The following is a 27764-nucleotide window of genomic DNA, read 5'->3' as shown; positions in this document are numbered from 1 at the left end:
ATTTGAATAAAATAAAACTAACATGGTTCCCTGTCCCCTCATCACTTTAACCTTGGATTGTTATAATTTGACCTAGTGGCTCGTTTATCTGTACCACTGGGTGTTGCATATCTGTGCTCAGTGCAGCACATTATAAAAAAAAAAAAGCGGAATATTTGATCTGGAAGAGAGATTTCGTCTTGCGGGCCTAGATAACCACGGTTAGACCTCTGGCTCACCTTCAACCCCAACCAGTTAAAGATTCTCTGGAACAAGAATTTCTAGAAATGATGAAGGAATTGGCTCAAGGCTAGCAACATAAGCAAATGTGGTTGGCTGCACAAATCCGTTACATACTAAGTTCCAAACTCCGCAATCAGCTGTTTTACAAACTACAACTCCCAGCAGCCCCGAGTCACCAACATCCAATTGATAGAGGGCTGCGGGGAGTACTGGTGAGTGAAAGAAACCGTGTAGGACAAGGTATCGTTGCTTAATGGTCAGAGAAATGCTACTGGAGAAGGAGAAGGTGTCCTGTATCACAACAGGTGCAATTTCGCAAAATTTGCCATATTTTTCCCAACAATTCCAGCATCACTGTGCAAGGTTGCTGCAGCCACGTTTATACCTCATGCATCAAAAAGGGACGCGTATCAGGTGCATGTTGTATTTAACATAAAAGGTTGCATCACTTCTGGAGAGGGCATTAAAAAACACAATTCTATCTAATTCACTGGGCACAGGTCTGGTAAGCTTATTAACACTCCACTTCAAAAGAGACTTGAACATGTTAAGATTAACAAAGGTCCAGGGCCAGATGGTATTCATCCCAGGATAATTAGCGAGCTTAGCTCTGTGATTGCCAAACCTCTTTACTTAATTTTTCAGGATTCATTGAGATCTGGCATAGTGCCGAGAGACTGGCGAATTTCTAATGTGGTGCCTCCATTCAAAAAAGGATCCCGTTCTCAGCCTCAAAACTATAGGCCAGTTAGTCTGACGTCAGTGGTAGGAAAGCTTTTCGAAGGGTTAATAAAGGATAAGATACTGGACTTCATAGCAAATCATAATACTATGAGTTTGTGCCAGCATGGTTTTATGCGTAATAGATCTTGCCAGACTAGCTTAATTTCTTTTTATGAGAATGTAAGTAGAGACCTCGATTCTGGGATGGCAGTGGATGTGATTTACTTAGACTTTGCTAAAGCATTTGATACAGTGCCACACAAAAGGTTACTGGTTAATTAAAGGAATGTTGGCCTGGAACATAGTATTTGTACCTGGATAGAGAACTTGCTAAAAGATAGACTACAAAGAGTGGTGGTAAATGGAACATATTCTAATTGGACCAGTGTTGTTAGTGGAGTACCGCAGGGCTCTGTACTAGGTCCCTTGCTTTTCAACTTGTTTATTAATGACCTGGAGGTGGGCATTGAAAGTACTGTTTCTATTTGTGCAGATGATACTAAATTGTGCAGAACTATAGGTTCCATGCAGGATGCTGCTACTTTGCACAGTGATTTGTCTAAACTGGAAAACTGGGCAGCGAACTGGAAAATGAGGTTCAATGTTGATAAATGCAAGGTTATGCACTTTGGCAAAAATAATATAAATGCAAGTTATACACTAAATGGCAGTGTGTTGGGAGTTTCCTTAAATGAGAAGGATCTAGGGGTCTTTGTAGATAACACGTTGTCTAATTCTGGGCAGTGTCATTCTGTGGCTACTAAAGCAAATAAAGTTCTGTCTTGCATAAAAAAGGGTATTAACTCAAGGGATGAAAACATAATTCTGCCTCTTTATAGGTCCCTGGTAAGGCCTCATCTGGAGTATGGGGGCAGTTTTGGACTCCAGTCCTTAAGAGGGATATAAATGAGCTGGAGAGAGTGCAGAGACTAAGTGCAACTAAACTAGTTAGAGGGAGGGAAGAGTTAAATTATGAGGGGAGACTGTCAAGGTTGGGGTTGTTTTCTCTGGAAAAAAGGCGCTTGCGTTGGGACATGATTACACTTTACAAGTACATTAGAGGACATTATAGACAAATGGCAGGGGACCTTTTTACCCATAAAGTGGATCACGTCCCAGAGGCCTCCCCTTTAGACTAGAAGAAAAGAACTTTCATTTGAAGCAACGTAGGGGGTTCTTCACAGTCAGGACAGTGAGGTTGTGGAATGCACTGCCGGGTGATGTTGTGATGCTGATTCAGTTAATGACTATAAGAATGGCTTGGATGATTTTTTGGACAGACATAATATCAAAGGCTATTGTGATACTAAACTCTATAGTTAGTATAGATATGGGTATATAGAATTTAATTAAAAGTAGGGAGGGGTGTGTGTATGGGGCTGGGTTTTCATTTGGAGGGGTTGAACTTGATGGACTTTGTCTTTTTTCAACCCAATTTAACTATGTAACTATGTAACTCCAGATCTCCTGTGAGTTGGCAATAAGATATCATTACTACAAATACAGGGGTGGGACCTGTTATTCAGAATGCTCAGGACCTGGAGCTTTCCAGATAATGGATCTTCCCGTAATTTGGCTCTTCATACGAGAAAATCATATAAATATTAAATAAACCCAATAGGTTTGGCTTCCAATAAGGATTAATTATATCTTAGTTGGGATCAAGTACAAGCGACTGTTTTATTATTACAGAGAAAAAGGAAATCATTCTTAAAAATTCAGATTATTTGGATAGAATGGACTCTGGAAGACAGCCTTTCTCTAATTCAGAGCTTTCTGAATAACAGGTTTCCAGATAATGGATCCCATAAATCAATGAAAAGAAACTTGTGCAAATGAACGTTGGCGACAGCTCTTGTGTTTCTTTAACTAACGACAACCTCGCTCTTATAAACTTGGGTGCTTAAAGCATTCGCAGGGTTAATGGATGATTTATAGACCATTTTAAAACACTTTCGATATCCCCCCCAAGCTCCATGAAGGAAGGAGCCACATCGCTTAGAGCTTTTATTATGATTCTAATAAACTGACATTGAATTGTTTCCCGAATGAATCAACTTGTTTCCAGTTTCATGGAAGTGTTGGCCATGACACCAGACGTGCAGATGTTTTTATATGAAATTACCAGCCTCAAAGAATAGCTAATGGCTGATATTTTACTTTATTATTGCTCAAACCTGGGTCTTACCTACTCCTACTATATATACTAATATCTGGGAGTTCTGGGAACAATTCCTCTGTACAGACCGGATGGCTTTATCCCTCTAAATTCCTGGCGCTAATCTTAGACTGCAAGCTCTACAAGCAAGACCTTACAATGCTGTAGTACTGTTTAAATTTAGTACCGCTATATATAGTGAAGGGAAGCTATATGGCATCTCCTACCCAAATGTATAAGTACAAATATACAGAGAAGGAATGTTCTGGGCACACAATAAGCTATACCCTCATATTGTACTGTCTAAGGGAATCAATATGGCATCTCCTTCCCATATGTATAAATACAAATTTACAGAGAAGGAATGTTCTGGGTACACAATAAGCTATACCCTCATACTGTACTGTCTAAGGGAATCAATATGGCACCTCCTTCCCATATGTATAAATACAAATATACAGAGAAGGAATGTTCTGGGCACATAATAAGCTATACCCTCATACTGTACTGTCTAAGGGAAACAATATGGCACCTCCTTCCCATATGTATAAATACAAATATACAGAGAAGGAATGTTCTGGGCACACAATACACTATACCCTCATACTGTACTGTCTAAGGGAAACAATATGGCACCTCCTTCCCATATGTATAAATACAAATATAAAGAGTAGGAATGTACTGGGCACACAATAAGATAGTTTGCTGTCTAAGGCAGTGATCCCCAACCAGTGGCTCACAACTAGCATGTTGATGATCAAACCCTTGGGTGTTGTTCCCAGTGGTCCCAAAGCAGATGCTTAATTTTGAATTCCTGGCTTGGATGCAAGTTTTGGTTGCATAAAAAACAGAGCCTTCTGTAGGCTGCCAGTCCACATAGGGGGTACCAAATATCCAATCACAGCCCTTATTTTAAACCCCCAGGGGCTTTTTTCATGCTTGCGTTGCACCCCATCTCTTTTTACATTTGAAAAGTGGCTCACAGGTAAAAAAAAATTTGAGGACCCCTAGTCTAAGGGAAGCAACATGGCATCTCCCATCTTTATGTATAAATAAAAATATACCGAGAATATAAATATGCAAGAGGTCGCTCAGCCCTAAAAATAAGCCTTCTATTTATAAGGTATATTTTCCCTTCAAACCCTTAAGACTAATGAGGCAGCAGTAAGTATGACAGGCACATCTGTTACTGTGAGTTTCCGATACAAGACCGGCCTGTCGCCATCGTTTATTCGTCTTTCAATGGGAGCATAATGACTGGGAAAGGGTTTGAACACCAGTTTTATAGCTAATTATTGTAACCAGCAGGACTCTCTTGTTTTACTGCTTTGCCCGATTAATATCCTGCCTGTTATCGGAAATGGCGTTATTTTGATTCCTAGAATAGAAGTCCCCAATCTGTTTGTCTGTAATTCCCGCATCGTGGTCGCCTCTCTCCCCCTTAAGCCATTTCAGCTTAGTTAAAATGTTTTGTGTTTTTTAACAGCTCCCAAGGAATGCACCCAGGGAAAAGAACATCTGCTTTCCATAAAGCACTTTAATTCACTGCAAAGCGCCAAAAAACTCTGCGCTTTGACACACTCAGGGTTTCTCGTGGAGCCGGGCGTTGGTGAGCTCCACCCAGTACACGGGTATTGGTGGCAAGATTTTTTTTATTTGGCGCCATTTTTCATGGCATCCCAAAGACGTCTATTATTGTGCCTTGTTAAAAAGTTATCTGACAGTTTCCTTAAAGTGCATTGATTTGTAAGTCAAAACCTTTAATGCATAGAAAGCAAAGACAAATTTGTTTTTAATTTTGGGTGTAATAGCACAGTGGCGTAACTAGATGTTACTGCGTCCCACAGCAAATTCATTTTAGGGCCCCAAACATATCCAGAGGTTGTCTTGTTTTACCAATAGATATTGAAATTGCTCATTATTTGGGCCCTGCAGGGTCTGATTCCTCTGCAGTTGCACCCCTGAACACTCAGCTCAATGATTGAATCATAGGGGTTCCTAGGCAGAGCTCTGCATAATTATGTCATTGCCCAATGGGATTATCAGGAGATATCATTTGATCAGACCATTACACCCACATGTAGTCCAATAAGATGTTGACTTGATCTAAATGGGCAGAATCATCTTATATCTGTCCATATTTGGCTTTACAAAAGTAATTTGAAAATGAAAATTTTCATATCGGGTTGCCACCTTTTGGTTTAGTCTGGGTGGGGTAGGTGAAGTTTAGGGCGGGCCCTGTCTGGATTTCCTAACTAGGAAAAACAGGCAGGCAGTTTAGAACCGGACAGGTGGAAACCCTCTTTTTATATGATAATGAACTGTACTGTGAGTCCATAGTCAGGGTCCAATTTACCATTCAGGACAATGGAGGAGCAATTCTGAGAGCTGAGCTTGTAATTGAATGGCTGGGAAAGTTTCTCTGTGTGTATGATTTCAGATTTTTTAACTTCAAGTACCCTTGAAGGTCCAGCCTTTGGTCAGGGCTGCCCTTACCTACTAAAATGTCTACAGATATAGTTAGAACTGGTGGATCAGTTATTTAGCCGTAGTTCTAAGAATATGCTAGAGCAAATTATTTTTCAGCCCAAAATTTAACCTTAATGGACCTTCAAGCTGGACTTTCTAGTGAGAGCAAATAGGCATAGTTCTCAACTCTCATAACCACTAACTGACCCTCAAACTGAGCCCCCCTGCTACTGCTCTAGCCACTTCCAGAGGGCCAGCCCAACAATTTGGGAACCACTGCTTTAATGATAAGGGCTTTTGGGACTGTGTTTGCATGCTTTAAGTATCATTGGTGGCCCATTATCCTAAAGGTGGCCATAGTCGTAGAGATCCGCTCGTTTGGCGATGTCGCCAAATGAGCAGATCTCTCCCCAATATGCCCACATTTAAGTGGGCAACATCGGGCTGATCCTATTGTGGGCCCTAGGGCCCAATGATCGGATCATAATGGATCTGATGCGGGCGGTCGGATAGTGGGACCGCATACACGCATAGATTCAGCCGCGATTTTTAACCTGCCCCAATCGAGATCTGGCCAACTTTCGGGGAGATATCGATCAGGGAAGCCCGTCGGGTGGCCCCACCCAAGGGCCAATAAGCTGCCGAGTCCGTCTGTCAGCAGCTTTCATCGACCCGTGTATGGGAGCCTTAAGGCTTATATCAGATCGCCCTGTTTGTGCACAGGCTGATGTCATGCTATGTGTCATAAACTTTAAACTTTAGCTGCTGGATGGACTGCCTTATAGATGGATGGACTGCCTTATAGATGGATGGACTGCCTTATAGATGGATGGACTGCCTTATAGATGGATGAGTCCATCCATCTATAAGGCAGTCCATCCATCTATAAGGCAGTCCATCCATCTATAAGGCAGTCCATCCATCTATAAGGCAGTCCATCAGTCCATGGATGGACTGCCTTATAGATTGATGGACTGCCTGCTAGAAAAAAGCACTATTGAAAAAATTCCCCAAAAAAAGTTCACGTAATCGATACCAAAGACAGGGATTGAAGGCAAAAGGGTCAAGAATGAAAGAAAAACAAGGAGAGAAGATTGACAGTGAGAAAAATCAATATACAGATAACTCACATGGGCCCTAACCGGTTATAATAATTCTCTGCGGCAGAATAACAATCAACCTGTCAGCGAGACATGTCGGTATTTGGTGCCGTCATTGTAATGGGAATGGAGTAAGCCCAATAATTTACAGTTCCTCAGCAATCAATGTGTATTCCCTACATTCGCAGCAATAGAGAGGTTCAATGAAAAGACACACTCATTAAGTGTAACTCTACAGGTTGTAATTCTACAGTGTATGATCCACTCATTGGCCCCAGGGCCAACCCGACTGCTTATACAGTAAAGAAAACCTTTCTGATGCTTATGGTGTAACCTCCTTTCCTCCAGTAAATTAAAATTTTTCCAAACTGCCCAGATTACTGGATAATGTCCCGGTTGCTTCTTTGTAGTTTCTTGAATTCATGTTGTGATTGAGTGGCTGTATCAAGTTCATGGGACACTGCAAAAGTTTGCCCTAACAACCAATCAAATGTTTGCATTCAAATACTAGCAGCACTATACTAGGAAACACGGTAACTTCAGATTGGTTGCCATTGTTTCCAGGGTTAGGGTAACTTTGCCTTGGTTTATTTGTTACACTAGCTTTAACACATTCCAAGCATCCTCTGCTCTTGATGAACATGACTCCAGAGCTTCCCAGCCTCCAGCTTCAGGGCATTGCTTTTTGTCTCTTCTGAACTTCGTTGAATCTTTTGAAGTATTTTTACAAGTTTTGAGCCTTAATTAGAAGGGAGAAACAACAGAGCGAGCAGCTGCGCATCAAGTGAGATCGCCAGATGAGATTAACGAGACCTCCACTCATAAGAATCAAGGCAGTAAACCATGGAATCAGTCAGGATTGAGAAGAAGCCCTAAGAAAGATTCTGGATTGTTTGCAACCCATTGTTCACCTGCCTGGGAGATGATGGAAGCCCCCATAATACCCTCCATTGCACCAGCCTGTGAGACAATGGTAATCCCAGTTATGTCCGTCGATAAAAGAAATGAAGATCATAATTTTGTGGAAGAACGGGATCATTCAAGGCAAGAGGTAATGTATACTAAAGGGAAACTTGAGTACCAATGTTTTTTTTTGCCTTCCTCTGGACCAACTAGCAGTTAGGCAGGTTATACAGTATATAGACATATAATGTTGAACTTGATGGATGGGTGTCTTTTTTTTTTTATTTTAAACCTAACTTACTATATTACCATTTTTAGAGGTATGGCTCTTGATGATGAAAATTCGTGTGCCTGGTGTTACCCCCATGGTAATTTTGTTTAGGACATAACTGATATTATACAACCAAAACTTGCCTCCAAGCCTGGAATTCAAAGATAATCACCTGCTTTGAGGCCACTGGGAGCAACATCCAAGGGGTTGGAGAGCAACATGTTACTCACGAGCTACTGGTTGGGGTCACTGATCTACAGAGTTTTCCAATTAGCTTTAAGCATGGCCAATAAGTATCAATAGTGAAACAGAGCTCATTGAGCATGTGCAGTGCCGCTGGCACTAGGGAGAGTGCTGACTGTGACAGATACAAACCCACTTTAAAAATATTACTCCTGTATAACATTTTACATGAATCCTTCGTCAGGCTTCAGAAGTCCTTTTAGAGACACCTCCATATTTATCTATTTAAGAGAATGTCAGTATCGCTTTAAGAGGAAATGCAAGAGGAAATAAACATGACTTCTAAATATGGTGCCTTTTCCCTTTAATCAATCTTCGACCTGTCTTGGCCATACTTTGCACAATGCATTTATTTTTGCAGTTGATTCTCATTATCTGCCATTTGCACACTTCCTTGGGCTGTGTTGTGCCCTCTTGACAGTCGCAAGGAATTTATGGGAACCTATTCTAGTTTTAGAAAACAACGTACGGGTACGTTCTGCTCATCAAGGTCTAAGGAAATGTATCACTCCTCCTTTTCTTTCTTTCCTTGAAGTAAAAATGGTAAATTTGTGTTATTTGTTATAGTTTTATCTCTTTTCCTGCTTAACAAACATAACACTAGGGGCCTATATAAAGGGGAAATTGTCTTTTTTTTCATTAGAATTGTTTTTTCTTTTCACACGCCTATAGCCTCTTGTATCTTAACCTTGGCTCTCCAGATATGTTGATATGATTATAAGAAGAGGAATGCTGGGCTATTAATCAAGGGACTTAACATGTTTCTCCTGTAACCCTATGAAGTGAAGCCCCTTCCAGGCAGGAGCTGATTGACCAGAAGAACATGTTAACTTTGACTCTTAACTCAGCTGGGCTGTTGCTGAAGTGTTGGAGCAAAAGGGTGATGTAGCTGAACTGTACCTGTACCAGTAACAATATAGAATAGGTATAGTTTTCGAAAAGCAAGAGGGTTTGATTCTGGGCATCCTTTTATGCACCCAGCATGCTGTAGCTTCTTCTTTTTATAAATAAGCATTTTCTATTCTGTAACTGAATCGGAGCTATACGTGACTGTGAGCCATATTCCAGCATTGTAGAAATACATCTTTACTCCTTTACATTGTAAGAGCAAGAAGTTCAGAGCGTGAGGAATATATTTCCGCTCGTGCCTATTGTATATAAATATTGTCTGTCACAGCAGTGTTAGCTTATACAGTTTGGAATGTTACAACATACCCCTTTAACTTAAAGGAATGGAGTGATGTGTGGATCAGAAAAAAATCAATACACACTAACCCTAACTTGTTGTTTAAGACCTGATTCCACTTCCCCTGAACCCAAATTTTGCAGCAATATCTGTAAATCAGCCCAATTCAAAACTATCGGTGCTTCCTGTGAGCCAACCCAATCTAAATCCAAGACCCATCCCTATGAGAAAAGCCAGTCTTGACCTGCCAACACAATCCAAATAGAAGAGCCCTCCCTGTGAGCCAAGTCAAGTAAATCCATAACCCCAAATCCTCCATGTGAGCCAACTCAATCTTAACCCACCATCTCTACCTGTGAGCCTACCCAGTCCAGAACTGCAGTGCCAACACAATCCAAATCAAAGAGCCCTCCCTGTGAGCCAAGTCAAGCCACTCCATAGCCCCAGTCCTCCCTGTGAGCCAACTCAATCCTAATCCACCATCTCTGCCTGTGAGCCAACCCAGGCCAGACCTACCAACCCAATCCAAATGGAAGAGCCATCCCTGTGAGCCAAGCCAATCCAAAGCCCCCAGCCCATCCCATGAGCCTACTCAATCAGTGAGCCAACTCAATCAAAACCCAATATATCTACTTGTGAGCCAACCCAGTCCAGATTTGCCAACCCAATCCAGATCCAAGAGCCAATCCAAAACTCCCACTCAATCCAAACCCACCAGCCCTACCTGTGAGCCAACCCAATCCAAACCTGTCTTGCATCTATGAGAGCCAGCCAATTCCAAACATACCAACCCTCCCAATGAGCCAACACAATCCAGGCTCAGGTGAAAGGGGGACTTTCAGTGATAAATTAGTATATCAGAGTCTTGTTAGCCCCCCTTTGTAATTGCAGATATTTTTAATCTATATGTGTTTGTGTGTAGATAGATAGATATATATAATGTAAGAATTATGAACAACTTTTCCCTTATTATTGCCTCTCTCTTTTGATGCTGAGTGAAATGGGTGCAGTGCTCCTAACTCTCTATACACGTCCATCCATGTTACTCAATAGATTATATCTAGGCACAGAAGGGAAAGGAGATTTCATCATTAGCATAGCAAGAGATTTGAGGAATTCCCTAACAAGGGAGTGGAGTGATGGCTGATTTATTGGTTTGGTTTAGAAATGGGTCAGATGCCTTTGAAGCAAGAAAAGCTATTTGTTGTTATCATCAAACAAAACCAGCAGAGATTGATTCTAGGTGTTAGTTGATTACCAGTTTGTTACCCTTGCGAGGCACAACTGGCAGTCAGTTCATTGGGTTAGCTTAGGGGTGGGTCAAGAGAAAAGAGTTTTGCAAAGGCTGAACTAGCTGAAGTTATTTATTTTTCAACTTTGCATAGCATGTTATATTCCATTGGGGGCTTCCACAGACCCTTCAGGCGTAGATTGATGATATTATAAGTCCTTGGAAAAAGGAGAATATTATTTGGATAGATGTAGACTCCCTTTCTTGCAACTTCTTGCATCAGTGTAGTAAAGTCACATCATAAGCTTATTTTGTTTCTTTTTCACCTTCACTTGGCTGACATCATTTCTGCTCTATAGTGATGTAACTGTGGCCTGCAATGATGTCACCTCCAGCCTATAGTGGGCAATAGGTAGCACGTTGGTTTGAAGATAAAGAGTTGTGGGTTAAATAGGTTCACAGGGCCTGAACTAGGGGTCGATAAGAGTGGAACTTGCCACGGGTGCAGTTGGGTTGGGGATGCAGCTGAGGTGTTTGGGGTTGGGGGTCGGGGCAGACAGGGCTCAAGGCCAAGTAGTATAGCCTTGGATGCCATTACAACTTGGCCTGGCACTGGGGTAGTGCGTCTCCTGGGTACAGATCTGTATGAGTACAAATATCAGATGTGCCAGGGCTGATTTTGCCTGTATCTGCACTTAAAGGAAAACTATACCCCCCAAACAATGTAGGTCTCTTTAAAAAGATATTGCATAAAACAGCTCATATGTAAAATCCTGCTTCATGTAAATAAACCATTTTCATAATAATATACTTTTCTAGTAGTATGTGCCATTGGGTAATCATAAATAGAAAATTGCCATTTTAAAAAATAAGGGCCGCCCCCTGGGATCGTAGGATTCACTGTACTGTATGTTAGGTCACATGAGCCAATTAACAGACAGAGTTCTGTCTTTTGCTTCCTCACTTCTTCCTGTTACAGTTAAAGTTGAAGTATTTCTGGTCAGGTGATCTCTAAGGCAGCACAGATAGAGTCACGAAATGGTGGCTCAAGGCAAAAGATGTAAAAGGGCAATATTTACTTAAATATGTATTCCAGTTTGGTAAGATTCTTTAATATGCCACTTAATATGATATGAACTATCTGTTGCTTAAGTGTTCATTTGGGGGGTATAGTTTTCCTTTAACCCAAATTATTGGACTCATGCCAAAAATAACCCTTAAATCACTAAATCACAGATACACCCTTGTCTCTTCTTGGCCTCCGCAAGTCCGATCCCCTTCATTTGGATTCGGCCTCAGCACAGACATCCCTGGCTAAATAGAAAGCCTATGAGCGTGAGCATTTTATAGCAGAAAAGTCTTCTTGGAAAGAATCTTCCCTTTTTCCATCATTCAGAATCCTGCTAGAATTTACACAGCGTCTCGAGAAATACCAGGAATCATGGAACCGGCCAGAAGGGATCCAAGTTTTGGTGCTAATAAATTTCACTGCCTCGGACACAGCAGCTGGTTTTGTTCAGAGAACAAGTGAGTGGCTGCTATTTAGAGACCTAGGAATATTCTATATTATATCCTATCCCTGTAAGTAACGCATATATCAGTGCTCCTCAGCCCGCATAAAGCCATCTATATACCTTAGGTCAGATCTCTCATTGGGGGAACCATGACACAGGCAGTAATCAATGCAGGTGAATTGCTTTTTATGTGAAGACAGGATTATTCAGTGAATACCTTACAGTGGCGGAACTACTGGGGGTGCGATCACAGCAGGGCCCGAATCCACTGCAAAGATCTCTTCCGGAGCAAGGATGGGGGGCCCGACTGCATGTCCTGCACCCTGATACAGGTATGGGATCCGTTATCCGGAAACCCGTTATCCAGAATATTCCGAATAACGGAAAGGCCGTCTCCCATAGATTCCATTTTATCCAAATAGTTACATTTTTTATAAATCATTTCCCTTTTTCTCTGTAATAAAATTGTGCATAATAAATGATATTATAACTACTGAGCATGCCCCTGCTTTCTCACACGCAACCATCTTGAAAATCCTGGTGCTTTTTGTAAGAAATTGTTCTGCAGGTATGGGACCTATTATCCAGAATGCTCGGGACCTGGGGCTTTCAGTAATCTGGATTAGGGATGCACCGAATCCAGGATTCAGTTCGGGATTCGGCCTTTTTCAAAAGGATACGGATTCGGCCAAATCCTTCTGCCAGGTGGAACCAAATCCAAATCCGAATTTGCATATGCTAATTAGAGGCGGGGAGGGAAATCACATGACTTTTTGCCACAAAACAAGAACATAAACATTTTTTCCCCTTCCCACCCCTAATTTGCATATGCAAATTCGGTTCGGCATTCGGACAAATCTTTCACGAAGGATTCAGGGGTTCAGCCGAATCCAAAATAGTGGATTCGGCGCATTCCTAATTTAGATCTTCATACCTTAAATCTAAAAGAAAATCATGAAATCTTAAATAGGCTGGTTCTGCTTTTAATAAGGATTTAATAAGGATTAATTATATCTTAGTTGGGCTCAAGTACAAGCTATTGTTTTATTACAAAGAAAAAGGAAATCATTTTTAAACATTTGGATTATTTGGTTAAAATGAGTCTATAGGAGACGGCCTTTCCATAATTCGGAACTTTCTGGATAATGGGTCTCGGAATAACGGATCCCATACCTGTATATAAAAATTATTTACGGTGTAAATATAAATGGAACATTTCCAGTGGCGCATGTACAGTAACTTCTATTGAAAGCACTTTTTAATTGATGATGTAGATAGAGAATTAAACATTTTTCATTAATTTGTGTTTTGAACATTTTTGCTGTTGGCTTTGTGTACGTGTAATGCTCTATAATTAAGTTCTCACAACCAACTTATTTAACTCAAAACCATCATTTAAGAATACATTTATACTCCTTTTCTAGGATGGAGCCGGCCAGGGGGCCGCAGTTGTTTCTTATTGGCTGAAGCGGAATTTCCTTGTGACTCCCTTTTGTTAAGGAAACAAAATAGTTTGCATATGGCTCTTGACAGACAGCCGGTATAATTATATATAATATATATATATATATGTTTTTGCGTGTGACTTTGTTACCATGGCAACGGCAAGTTCAAAGAGCGCCTCCGCAAGCTGGGAGTTAATGGTAGAAGGATGGAAGTATGGATGCTATGCGTGAAATGCTGGAATTTCTTTTGTTTAGAAGAGGAGATCGTTAAGTAAATGGAGACCCTTCATCTTGTAAACGCTCATTTTGGGGTGAAATGGTCATGTGGTTGCGTAATTGGGAAGGAAAGGTCTTGTTCTGCTGTAGGGGAATACCTAGGAGCATAAGTGTTTTGTTCTAGAGCCCGGTGGTGACATATAGATGCGAGTTACTAGATATCCCTTACATATTAGACAGTTTGCATCCTTATATTATACACACTGCTCTGCAGGGGTGGAGCTTGGGATCTCTGAACTACCCTGCCAGCCACGCCCACATGCCCTTCCTCTGCAGTTCAACCATGTAAATGTAGGGGTCATAGAACACATTCAGGAGTGGGGGAAAATTCAGATTATTACTGCCCCTTTCTCTTTGTAGAGTCCCTACAGGGTCTGGTCCCCCCAGAGTTACTGCAGTAACCAAAACCAGCCTGTGTGTATTTTAGAGACTTGATATAATTGCCCTTATACATGCTGGGTCTAGAATTGAACAACCAACGAATAATTCATCAGCCTAGCAGGTAATTCACCAACAAAGGATGGGACTGGTTTTAAAAACTGATCTGACCCATTTCTACTGCCCGAAACCTGCCCCAATCCCCACCAATTGTGTAACTTGTGTCAGTGCTGGTCCCACTCATGAACCTTCTTATAGCAAATTATGCAACAAGCAATGAAGTTTGAGGTAGTAGAGGGGTTGGGAAGGGGGTTCTACTGTACAGCAGGCCCTGAGGTCTGCCCCCCCCGTGACTGTGGGGTCTGTTGTTAAACCAATGTTCCCATCACATCCAGTTCATTCCCAATCCAACCAATCCCTGCACCCATTTCATGATCTCTTGTGGAAGATGGCAACCATTAGCGATGAGTGAATTTATTCGCCAGCCATGGATCTGCAGAAAAATTAGCAGAGAAAAACGCCTTTAAGAAAAAAAACCCCATTGACTTTAATGCATAAGCATTAAAAAGTCGCCATAAGAAAAAACACCCATTGACTCTAATGTATTAGGACAAAAAAAGTCGCTATAAGAAAAAACGGCCATTGAACTTAATGCATTAGCACAAAAAAGTCGCCATAAGAAAAAACGCCCATTGACTTTAGGACAAAAAAAAGTCGCTATAAGAAATAACGGCCATTGACTTTAAGGGCAGAGAAACGTGCACAGATTCGAGGAGATAAGTCGCCCCGGCACAAAATATCCTCTTCTTCAGGGCGACAAATCTCCCGAACCGCCTTCCCTTACCTTCCTGCTGGCTAGAATGTAAATCGCTGACGGGACGGCACTTGGAGCGCTTTGTTGCCCGAAGTTGCCTCACGAGGAAACTTTGGGCAACTTCGGAAAACTATGAACTCAGTGTGCCATCCCACCGGTGATTTGCATTGTAGCTGGCAGGAAGGCAGGGGAATTTTTTCGTGAATTTTTCAGCGAAACGGGACATATTCGCTCATCACTAGTAGCCATAACTGGTACATGCTCCACCTGGCATGGTTGACTCCATTGGAGCACTGAATCCAGGGTTTAGTTTAGGGATTTGGCAGACTTCAAGGCATGGGACTTGGGGATATTTTGAGGGGTAATCTCCCATCTGACCCCATCTTGACGTGTTTGGCAGTTGTAGAACTTTAAGTGCCAGCATTAGTATGTTATTCAACCGGTTTAATTCTGTAAATTTGGTAAATTAGATGAAACTCCTGCTTTTTATTATATGGGACACCTGAGGTCAAAAGCTTGTTTCTCTCAGGATAGACTTGCTTTGATTTACCCAAAAAGTCACAGTGCACACCAATTGGCCCGAGGCAGATCTGTCCAGAACCCTTAAAGTGATGTCAGTGGAGAGCAATTTGGGAAAAATGTACTTGTGCTACAATTTAGAAAGATTTTTCACTTGCTGGTTGGAATTCACTATCCCCCCCGAAAAATTGCGATTTACATATTTTTTAAATTTAGTTTCTTTAAATACACCAGAAGTCTTAACAGCAAAAGTGAATGATATTTCCCCTTTAAGCACATCCATATGCACATAATATTTTTAGAAGCGAGTAAGAAATGAATTGTTTCACTGCCCAATGTGCTTGATCCATATCTGCAACAGAGGAACCATTGTTACAGCACCCCAGGGACACACAGTATCCGGCTCATTTGGGCATTGCTGATAAGGCCCCAATGACATCCGCCAACCATGGGTGACTGCTACTGAAACAAGTTTCAAGGAGAAGAAGTTGTTTTGTGCATTATGTTGGTGGCCAATCACAACGTGACTCCCAAATAGACTGTAATGGGAAGGTATTTGGACCCACCTTCTCAATATCTACTGATTATCATGTATAGTGAGAGAAGGGTGACAGCAGCACCTTACCCACTCTAGGATGTGATAATAAGGGAACCTGAATTTCTATTCGTTGGTTATAGGGATACTGTCATGGGAAAATATGTTTATTTCAAAATGCATCAGTTAATAGTAGAATTCTGCACTGAAATCTGTTTTTCAAAAAAGCAAACTGATTTTTTTTATATTTACTTTTGAAATCTGACATGGGGCTAGGCATATTGTAAGTTTCCCAGGTACCCCCAGTCATGTGACTTGTGCTCTGATAAACTTCAGTCACTCTTTACTGCTGTACTGCAAGTTTGAGTGATATCACCCCCTTCCTTTCTCCCCCAGCAGCCTAACAACAGAACAATGGGTAATCAGATAACAGCTCCCTGGTAGATCTAAGAACAGCACTCAAAAGTAAAAATTCAGGTCCCACTGCGACACATTCGGTTACATTGAGTAGGAGAAACAACAGCCTGCCAGAAAGCAGTTCTATAGTGGAGCACTGGCTCCAGGGTCGGACTGGGGGGCCCGGGGCCCACCGGAGCTTCTGCCTCAGGGCCCACCTCCAAACCCTAGGGGCTGTTGCCTCAGGGCCTTCCGTTCGGCAACAACCCCAGCCATGCATGTGCGCATGCGCATCAGCACACACTTGCGTCATCGCGCCTACTGCTTATTGCCGTAACTTGGGGAAGGAAGAGAACCAGGGTGTGGATCTGGGTCGGCCGGGCCCACTAGAGCCCGGGGCCCACCGGGTTTTTTCCCAGTATCCCACCGGCCCAGTCCGACCCTGACTGGATCTTTCTGAAAGCACATGACCAGGCAAAATGATCTAAGATGGCTGCCTACACATTTATATTACAAATTAAAAAAAATACACTTATTGGTTCAGGAATTAAATTTTATATGGTAGAGTGAATTATTTGCAGTGTAAACAATGTAATTTAGAAATAAAAAGGAAACCATAAAAATCATGACAGTATCCCTTTAATATCTGTATATAGCATGAGCCAGCCCTGAGCTCCTGGAATCTGCACATTCTGTACATTGTTGCCCCCCACTAACCCTACAATAAGTGCAGTGACCTTCTCTCCCATGGGAATCAGGGAAGATGACAACAGAGCTGAGCAGTAAGGTCACCAGCTGCAATTATTCTGTACTGAGACCATTAAAGGGGAAGTACAACCGACAACAGTAGACTGTTTTCAATCCAAGGTGGATGGGGAACAATTTTTCATTTTTAATACGACACATCGTCTCTTTTTTCACCCAGAACTTTGTTGACCCACTTTGTTGAAGACATTAATTCAAACCCACAACCCCAGTATCTATATCTATCCAAGGAACATGACCCAGTTTTTAAATCTATTTTTTAACGAGGTGTAAAATGGCGTATAGCAGCAGTTTAATAGCGTTAGACTCGCTTCGAGCCAACACCTCAGGAGATCCCTCAGGGGCCAACAGCAATAACGCTGAACCAACCGAGGTGTCAAACCTCAGTTGATAGGAAAGGAAGAACGCATTGTTAACATGGAATACTTGGACAGTCTGACGGAATTTGGATGACTTTGAAAGTGCTCGTTGTGAATAGAAGAATCAGGAACACGTGTTTTGTAGTCTCAAACTCGCTTTTTATTTTCAAAGGGTTTTTATAGTTTGACTTTGATTAGTCTCTACGGTACCATATGATTTGCCGCAGCCCAGAATGTGTGAACGATTAATGTTTGAGTTTGAGATTCTGCAGACCTTTTGGGTAGCTTAGGCTTCAATTCTACTTCAGTTTAACCCATTGGTTTGTAGAGAGGATTGAAGATGTCATAGACTCTCATAAATTAACCACAGATGTCCCTACCCAGACAGAGGGGAAGATGAGTGGTACATACAGAATGAGAAACCACAGATGGATCCTGCCCAGACAGAGGGGAAGGTGAGTGGTACATACAGAATGAATACCCGCAGATGGACCCTGCCCAGACAGAGGGGAAGGTGAGTGGTACATACAGGATGAGGAACCACTGATGTCCCTACCCAGACAGAGGGGAAATGAGTGGTACATACAGAATGAGAAACCACAGATGGACCCTGCCCAGACAAAGGGGAAGGTGAGTGGTACATACAGAACGAGAAACCACAGATTGACCCTGCCCAGACAGAGAGATAGGTGAGTGGTATATACAGAATGAGGAACCACAGATGGACCCTGCCCAGACAGAGGGGAAGGTGAGTGGTACATAAAAAATGAGGAACCACAGATGGACCCTGCCCAGACAGAGGGGAAGTTGAGGGGTACATACAGAATGAAGAACCACAGATGGACCCTGCCCAGACAGAGGGGAAGGTGAGTTATACATATAGAATGAGAAACCACAGATGAACCCTGCCCAGACAGAGGGGAATGTGGGTGGTACATACAGAATGAGGAACCACAGATGGACCCTGCCCAGACAGAGGGGAAGGTGAGTGGTACATACAGAATGAGGAACCACAGATGGACCCTGCCCAGACAGAGGGGAAGGTAAGTGGTACATACAGAATGAGAAACCAAAGATGGACCCTGTCCAGACAGAGGGGAAGGAAAGTGGTACATACAGGATGAAGAACCACAGATGGACCCTGTCCAGACAGAGGGGAAGGTGAGTGGCACATACAGAATGAAGAACCACAGATGGACCCTGCCCAGACAGAGGGGAAGGTGAGTGATACATATAGAATGAGAAACCACAGATGAACCCTGCCCAGACAGAGGGGAAGGTGCGTGGTACATACAGAATGAGAGACCACAGATGGACCCTGCCCAGACAGAGGGGAAGGTGAGTGGTACATACAGAATGAAGAACCACAGATGGACCCTGCCCAGATGGGAAGGCGGGTGGTATATTACACCACCAATATGGTGTTTGATATCCGTGATTTCCAAATGCTGTCTTGTTTAAAAGAATTAGGAACTGCAGTTCCCAACATCCCCCCAAGGATGCCATGATGTTGGCATCCCTACATTTAGTTTTTTTATTCTACTGCACACTGAGGAATGTGAAGTTGTTTTATCATATAAGCTCAGGGTTAAACAAATAAACATTTCCATCAGTTAAAGGGTTAACAACATTTCGGGTAATCTGTTCCTTCTCCCTTATAATAAACAAACTTCTGTGCGTGATCTCGGGTGCGCTGTCATGGTGGGGAAAAGCCTTTGGCCTCTGGGTTGAACTCCATAGACAAACAATATATGATAGGGGAGAAGAATCGTGGGAACCTCAGGAATTTAAGAAAACTGTTACTGTTGGATATCTCCGAAAAGAGCAATAAAAATGGGCTGGAACCTTGTGTTGCTTTATCAAAGCATTTAGTGTGCTGAAACATTGGAATGTGGAGTCGGCTTCATACTGTACTGGTACGTACATCCCGTCCCCAACATGTTCTGCTGTCAGAGGCTCGGAGCGCTAATTAGGGAGGTGACTTTGTCTGGGTTACAGCTGCTACAGGAATAACATGTTTTCTCTTAATATTCCTGTGTCATTTACCTATGCACTCTTTCTTGGTGCTCTCTCTTACTCAATATGTGCACTTTTTATAACAGTGTTTTAAAGTGGTTTCCTTTTTCTTTGCTGATTAATACGGTTAATGGCTTTTAAGAGTTAGAGACCGTATTGCTGCTTACAATGGGGATCAGATAGGATCTGTGCAGTCACTGGGACAGAATGTTCTGTTATACAGATAGCTAGAATCTCAGCTGCCATAAAGCAGGACAGGACTGCTGCTTACAATGGGGATCAGATAGGATCTGTGCAGCCACTGGGACAGAATGCTCTGTTATACAGATAGCTAGAATCTCAGCCATAAAGTAGGACAGGACTGCTGCTTACAATGGGGATCAGATAGGATCTGTGCAGCCACTGGGACAGAATGTTCTGTTATACAGATAGCTAGAATCTCAGCCATAAAGCAGGGCTGTTGCTTACAATGGGGATCAGATAGGATCTGTGCAGCCACTGGGACAGAATGCTCTGTTATACAGATAGCTAGAATCTCAGCTGCCATAAAGCAGGACAGGACTGTTGCTTACAGTGGGGATCAGATAGGATCTGTGCAGCCACTGGGACAGAATGCTCTGTTATACAGATAGCTAGAATATCAGCCATAAAGCAGGACAGGACTGCTGCTTACAATGGGGATCAGATAGGATCTGTACAGCCACTGGGACAGAATGCTCTGTTATACAGATAGCTAGAATCTTAGCCATAAAGCAGGGCAGGACTGCTGCTTATCAGAATGGGTGCTACTGTGATATGTGACAGGTTAAAGAAGTTGTTCACCAAGCTTGACAAAGGGTCAGGTGTGACCCGAAACGTTGCTGTAATGCCCTAAAGGGTTCCAATTAAGGCATTTTAATTTTAAAAGGAAGGTGGTGCTGTTTCGTCTTGTAACTGCAAAGGTTAAAGAAGTTGTTCACCTTTAAATTAAGTTAGTATAATGTTGAGAGTGATATTCCAAAACTATTTGCTATTGGTTTTATTTTTTCATTATTTGTGTTTTATAAGTTATTTAGCTTTTTATTCAGCAGCTCTCAAGTTTGCAATTTCTGCAATCTGGTTGCTAGGGTCCAAATTCCCCTAGCAACCATGCACTGATTTGAATAAGAGACTGGAATATGAATAGGAGATTCTGACTAGGATTTTTCTGAATAGAAAAATAAGTAATAAAAAGTGCCAATAATAATTCATTTGTAGCCTTTACAGAGCAATGGTATATAAATGAGTCAGTGAGTCCCTTTTGAAAGCTGGAAAGAGTCAGAAGAAGAAGGGAAATCATTTAAAACCTATAAAAAAAGAAAAAAATGAAGACCAATCTAAAACATTCTAAACGGTGAACCTCCCCTTAAATGTGTGTGTGAATGTGATAGACATGGACCTTAGAATGTCAGCTCCACTGATGAGAAAAAGGTAAAATATCTGCAAATACAATGTATGTCAGTAGTGATTGGTGAATAAATTTGCCTGTTGTGAATTCACGTGATTTTCCGTGTTTCGCAGCTGGCGAATAAATTCCCAAAACTCCCACGAGGTGTCAAAATCAGCGTGGGCGTCAATTTCTGTGTTTCACTAATTTTTCACCATTTCGCAGGAAATTATCGAATTTTCCGGTGAAGTGAAACGGGAGAAATTCGCCCATCGCTTTATGTCAGTGCTATATAAATCAAGCATATAAGTAATAAAAAGCTAGTTTTGTGCCTAGTTGCATAATTGGTCTAATAGGCAACAGTCTTGGGCAATATTTGTCTCTTTTTGGATTAGAAATATATTCCAGTATTTCACCAGAAGCTCAACCCCCCCCCCCCGTGCCCCAGATGCTGCAGAATGTTATAGTTCTTTTTTTCCTGTGCGTGTTTGTAATTAAATTTGAATTATTGTGACCTTTACAGGTTTGTTTGCCATAACTTATAAAAGGGACATGTTTAGTTTATTCCATAGAATTTTGCTTTTAAACTTAGCCTTTAGCGGCCTACCGTAGTTTCCTGTTTTATGCGGGTCCCTTATTTTAATGAAATGCCTGTTTTGACAGCTGTACACTTTTTTTTAAATTCCTCATTTGCTTGTGTTTAGGGTCCTTATCCCTCCCACGCACAGAGAAGCAAACTTCTTCAGCCTGTATCTTACCCCAGTGCTGCGCTAATGGCAGGACACATCAACACTGTGCCATAGAGAGACAAACACATTCTCATGTTTCACTTGAGCTGCAAATCAGATTCCTTAGCGCACCCTTTAAACAAAAACTTATACCCCCAAAATGAATACGTGAGCAACCGATTTATAACAAATTAAGTGGCATATTAAAGAATCTTATCCAACTGGAATATATATTTAAGCAAATATTATCCTTTTTCATCTCTTGTCTTGAACCACCATTTCGTGATGGTCTGTGTGGTGCCTCAGAGATCACCTGACCAGAAATACTGCAGCTCTAACTGGAACAGGAAGAAGTGAGGAAGCAAAAGACAGAACTTTGGCTCATGTGACCTAACAAGTATAGTTTGTTTGGTATGTTTGTGTGCACTGTAAATCATATGATCCCAGGGTCAACCCCTATTTTTTAAAATGGCAATTTTCTATTTAGGATTACCCAATGGCACATACTGCTAAAAATGTATATTATTATGAAAATGGTTTATAAGTGTGGAAGCAAAAGACAGAACTCTGTCTGCTAATTGGCTCATGTGACCTAACAAGTATGGTTTGTTTGTGTGCACTGTGAATCCTACGATCCCAGGGGACGGCCCTTATTTTTTAATATTTGATAATTTTCTATTTAGGATCACCCAATGGCACATACTACTAGAAAATTATTATGAAAATGGTTGATTTACATGAAGCAGGGTTTTACACATGAGCTGTTTTATGCAATATCTTTTTTTATAGAGACCTACATTGTTCGGGGGGTATCGGTTTCCTTTAATAATGTCTAAGATGATGCTGAATTCAATAATGTTTGAGATGGGTATAACAGGGGGCATGGCAAAGAGAGGCCAAAAAATAATGGCCCAGACTGGTCTGAAAGGAAAAACCCGGTGGGCCCCAGCCTTGCGGCCCAGTGCTGCACCCTTACCTCTTCATTTGCACAGGGGTGGAAGGGGGGTTGCTGCTGGGAAGGAAGGGGGCCCAGGGGTGGAGGGGGCTTGTGGCTGTCGGGGGTGAGGGGCCAGGGTTGGCCCCGTGTGGTGTAGTCGGGGTCTGACTGGGCTGGCGGTACACCGGGAAAAAACACGGTGGGCCCGGCCCTCATAGGCCCCCGCTGACCCAGACCCACTCCCCCAATGCTCCAGTCCAACCCTGGGTGTAGTTACTTTACTGGGGAGTTGGCCCCTGAGGTGGCAGCCCCAGAGCCCCCAGTCTGACGCTGTGCCAGCAGGATATTATATGATTATTACTGACTTTTGCCTAATTCCACACAGTACATTTCCATCCTTTTATTACATTTTCCATATGGTACAAATTATTATTAACAAATGATCCTATTAAAATGATGCTGCGATATAAAGAATTCTGCTGACCCCTATAAGGCAGGGTAGGGTGGGGACCATAAAAATCCATTGCTTTTCAGCCTTCAGTTGGGCAGCCCTGCTCTAGTGTGTCTGTTTGGTGTTCTGTGTATCTTGACTATTTCGATACTGGAGCTGACAATATTCATCTGCACGTTTCTATGGTCAGTATAAAATATACCCTGCTGCATCGAAGTCATTACAGTGCAGTGTTGGACATGTGCCCATCAACTAAATGGATTGTGCCCTTTGGGACACTGTAGTAAAAGCACTATGCCACTCCCTCTATATGAGCCACACCCATTGCATGTATAAAGAATTCATGTACAGGTATGGGACCTATTATCCAGAATGCTCAGGACTTGGGGCTTTCTAGATAACAGATCTTTCTGTAACTTTGATCTCCATATATTGTCTACCAGAAAATCATGTAAACCTTAAATAAACCCAATAGGCTGGTTTTGCTTCCAATAAGGATTCATTATATCTTAGTTGGGATAAAGTACAGGTATGGGACCTGTTATCCAGAATGCTCGGGATCTGGGGTTTTCCGGATAAGGGATCTTTCTGTAATTTAGATCTTCATACCGTAAGTCTCCTAGAAAATCATGTAAACATTAAATGGGTTGTTCACCTTTAAGTTAACTTTTAGTTTGAGGTAGAGAGTGATATTCTGAAACTATTTGCAATTGGCATTCATTTCTTATTATTTGTATTATTTGTGTTATTTAGCTTTTTATTCAGCAGCTCTCTAGTTTACAATTTTAGCCATCTGGTTGCTAGGGTCCAAATTCCCCTAGCAACAATGCATTTATTTGAATAAGAGACTGGAATATGAATAGGAGAGGCCTAAATAGACATTAAAAAGTCCCAAAAACAAAAATATTGTAGCTTCAGAGAACATTTGTTTTTAGATGGGGTCAGTGACCCCCATTTGAAAGCTGGAAAGAGTCAGAAGAAAAAGGCAAATGAAAAAAAAACCTATAAAAAATAAATAATTAAGACCAATTGAAAAGTTTACTTAAAATTAACTTAAAGGTGAACCACCCCTTTTAAATAAAGCCAATAGGCTGGTTCTGCTTCCAATAAGGATTAATTAAATCTTAGTTGTGATCAATTAAAAGTTACTGTTTTATTATTACAGAGAAAAAGGAAAAAGTAACAATTTATTATTATTTGTATAAAATGGAGTCTATGGCAGATGGTCTTTCCGTAGCATTCTGGATTACAGGCTTCCGGATAATGGATCTACCTGTACAAGGTACTGTTTTATTATTACAGAGAAAAAGAAAATCATTTTTAAAAATATGGATTATTTGGATAAAATGGAGTCTATGGGAAGGCAGCCTTTCCGTAATTCAGAGCTTTTTGGATAATGGTTTTCCAGATCCCATACCTGTACATGTTTTGTATGAGAACAGTATTCTTTTATGATATTTTTATTATTATTATTTGTGGTATTTGAATTTGTTTTGGTTCAGCTTTCCAGTTGGGAATTTCAGACACTATCTGGTTGCTAGTATCCAATCTAACCTAGCAACCAGGTAGTGGTTTGAAAGAGAGACAGGAATATGAATAGAGGAGGGTCTAAATAGAAAGATAAGCTTTAAACAAAAAAATTGTCCCCTCACAGAGCAATCATTTTTTGGCTGCTGGGGTCAGTGACCCCTCCATTTGAAATCAGAAGAGGACGGCACCTCCTTGAAATCTATGAAAGTGAGATTTATACAGGGAGCGTGTATTACGTAACACAGTGAATTTACTCCTGAGAATCCTCACCAGATATTTCTGATTTGATAGGGAAACCTTTGGGCTGTACCAACACGCTGACCAGCATGTAAACTTGTTAATGTAATCGTTTATTAGAACCAAACCAGGTCGGAAGTGATTTCTGACAGAAGTTAAACCTATTCGTTTAAAATCATAGACTGAATTCATTCTTGAGTCTGTATCTCTGTAATGGGCTCTTCCTAAACCCCCCAGTGAAGACTGACAAATGGTCTGGTCTATCCCCAGTGTATCTGTGAGAGAGGGTAAGAGCTCTGTCACTGTCCATGGAAAAGTGTCCTCTTCTGTTCTAAAATGTTCATTTCTCCTCTTCTATAAGTTGTATATGTGTGTGCAGCTGAGTTTGCCCAGCTCAAGTTTATAGTGAAACCCCCGCAGGGCACATGGCGCGTCCCAAGATGGCTGCTGTATGAGGAGTTTACACAGTGTGAGCGGCACCTTCTGTCTGGTTATGAGTTTCTCCTCAGAATGCAAGGAGATTGTATGATATTCATTGATGTTTCTGATACTGTATCATCCCAGGCTATAAAAATCCTAAACTAGAAATAAGTGCCATTCAGTGCCATGCCTATAGCCACCGGTTACCTCAGCAAGCTGTATAAGTATCCGAGGAACTACTGAGGATTGATGTAAACCGTCTAAATCATTTTCTATCCCTGCTGAGTGTCTTTTAACATAAGCAACCGGGGTAGTTTATCACTTTTCTTTGGAATCTGTACAAATATTTACTTGTTCCTCTTCGTTATTGCAGTTTGATGAATTGAGGAAAAGCTACTGAGTGAAACGGAGTACCTCACCTAATCCTTCTTTGTTGTTTGAAGGATACGGTTACATCAACAGAAGCATCTGGAATTAGCCGGCGTATAAAATAAACCCTGGTCTCTTCTTTGTAATTGAAAAATCTCACACGGAAAGGATTACTTCTGTTAAACCTAGAATAAATTAGGTATGTCCTAAGGGTCAGGGCACACAGGCAGATTAGTCGCACAGCGACATCTCCTCTTCTTCGGGCCGACTAATCCCCCCCTAACTGCCTCCCGCCAACTAGAATGTAAATTGCCGATGGGATAGCACACGGATCCCTTCGTTTTCCGAAGTTGCTTCATGAGGAAACTTCGGCCGACTACGGAAAACGAGGTGCTACGAGTGCCATCCCATCGGCGATTTACATTCTAGCTGGCTGGAGACAGTTTGGGGAGATTAATCGCCCCGAAGAAGTAATTTGTCGCCGGGCGACTAATCTCCCCAAATTTGAGCGTGTGCCCTGACCCTAAAGGGGAAGGAAAGAGAAAAACCACTGGAGGGTGAGAAATGTTAGACACACCTCCAGTGATTATAATTACTTACCTGAAACCCCCGGGACGGTGCTGTTGTTTTCTGAGAACTGCCCCAGGTCCAGGGTATTTATGAATAATCACTGCATCGTAATCTTTTTCTGCTTTTTTGGTTCTGTGCCAGTACATATACACAGTGTCGTGGAAAGCTGGCTTCTTGGTTCTAAATTCAGGATTTAACTAAGTTGCACGGTCTTCAAAATATTCTCTCTGTATCTCATGGGGATCGGGTTCAGATTCATAAAGTGGTTAATAATTCTGACAAATCTTTCTAATATTTGCTCCTGACTGGTCTTACCTTTTATTGACTGTTCCCCCTTGTGTTGCGGACTGTTGTCTTTTTGTGTTGCTGACTGTTCCCCCCAGTGTTGCTGACTGTTGCATCTTTGTGTTGCGGACTGTTGTCTATCTATTGGCCATGGGTACCCAACCTTTTTTACCCATGAGCCACATTCAAATGTTAAAAGAACCGGGGAGCAACAAAAGCATGAAAAAAGTATCTGTAGATAAGGGCTGTGATTTTCTATTTGGTAGCCCCTATGCAGACTGGCTGCCTGCAGGAGGCTGTTTGGCAGTACCACTAGTTTTTATGCAACCAAAACTTGCCTCCAATACTGACATTCAAAAATTATCACTTGCTTTGAGGTGACTGAGAGCAACAACCAAGAGGTTGGTAAGCAACTTGTTGCTCATGAGCCACTGGTTGGGGATCACTGCTATTTGCCTTTGTGTTGCTGACTGTTAGCCTTTGTGTTAAAGAATGCCCACCCATGTATTACTGACACCCCTTTCTGGCTGTTGCCCCTTTGTATTACTAACTTATTCTCCTGTGCTACTTGATATGTCTTTATAAATAGACCCATCCAAGTGGCTCAGTTGATAAACCTGTGTTCTTGTTCCACCTCTAGTCTTGTGAAGGATTCTACCTGTGCTGATGTATCTGCTCTTCTGACTTTGACCAAATACATGAATACAAACCCTGTCTGGCACAAAAAGTGTGTTTATATAATTAAACCCTAAGCATGCTGCTCTGCTATATAATTTAAAAAATAACTTAAAAAAAAAGGTTAGAATGTTCTGCTTCTTATATATTCATGCAGTTGTTAAGAATGTAAGCGGTTTCCTAGTACACACCTATGTCATTCTATTTTCCCCTAATTATGTGTTCTATATTTTAGCCAGTAGCTGCTGGCTGTGCAGATGTAATGGCCTCCCACATTATCTTTTAGAGACCCAAGCAATACTCTTAATGCTTGACCAATCATTTGCCAGGATGGAAGAATGTCAGCCTACTCTACCTGCTATCCCACAGTCACACTCCCTTCCCTGAGACTATTATCCACTGTTACTATAGACACCATCTCTCCCTACTATACCTGCTATTCCACAGTCACACTCCCTTCCCAGAGACTATTATCCCACTGTTACTATAGGCACCATCTCTCCCTACTATACCTGCTATCCCACAGTCACACTCCCTTCCCAGAGACTATTATCCACTGTTACTATAGACACCATCTCTCCCTACTATACCTGCTATCCCACAGTCACACTCCCTTCCCAGAAACTATTATCCA

General features: G+C 41.7%; 1 protein-coding gene across 3 annotated transcripts in view; it reads left to right on the top strand.

Annotated features, from left to right (window-relative positions):
• The window catches only part of ripor3.S (RIPOR family member 3 S homeolog), a 98363-nt gene that overhangs the window by 13837 nt on the left and 56762 nt on the right, over positions 1-27764 (top strand). The window contains exon 1 of one of the 3 annotated variants that reach the window (XM_018238170.2): positions 6532-7723. The exons of 1 other annotated variant lie outside the window; for it this stretch is intronic. In XM_018238170.2, the coding sequence (XP_018093659.1) occupies positions 7595-7723 (129 nt within the window). In that variant the 5' untranslated portion in view covers positions 6532-7594. Of the gene's footprint in view, positions 1-6531; positions 7724-27764 lie in introns of those variants that run through there. One more of the 3 variants, XM_018238169.2, reaches the window with a different exon arrangement.

The sequence above is a fragment of the Xenopus laevis genome, chromosome 9_10S (genome assembly GCF_017654675.1).
Source record: "Xenopus laevis strain J_2021 chromosome 9_10S, Xenopus_laevis_v10.1, whole genome shotgun sequence".
Lineage (NCBI taxonomy): Eukaryota > Metazoa > Chordata > Amphibia > Anura > Pipidae > Xenopus > Xenopus laevis.
Note: the sequence above shows the minus strand (reverse complement) of the source record. Positions and strands in the feature narration are given on the sequence as shown.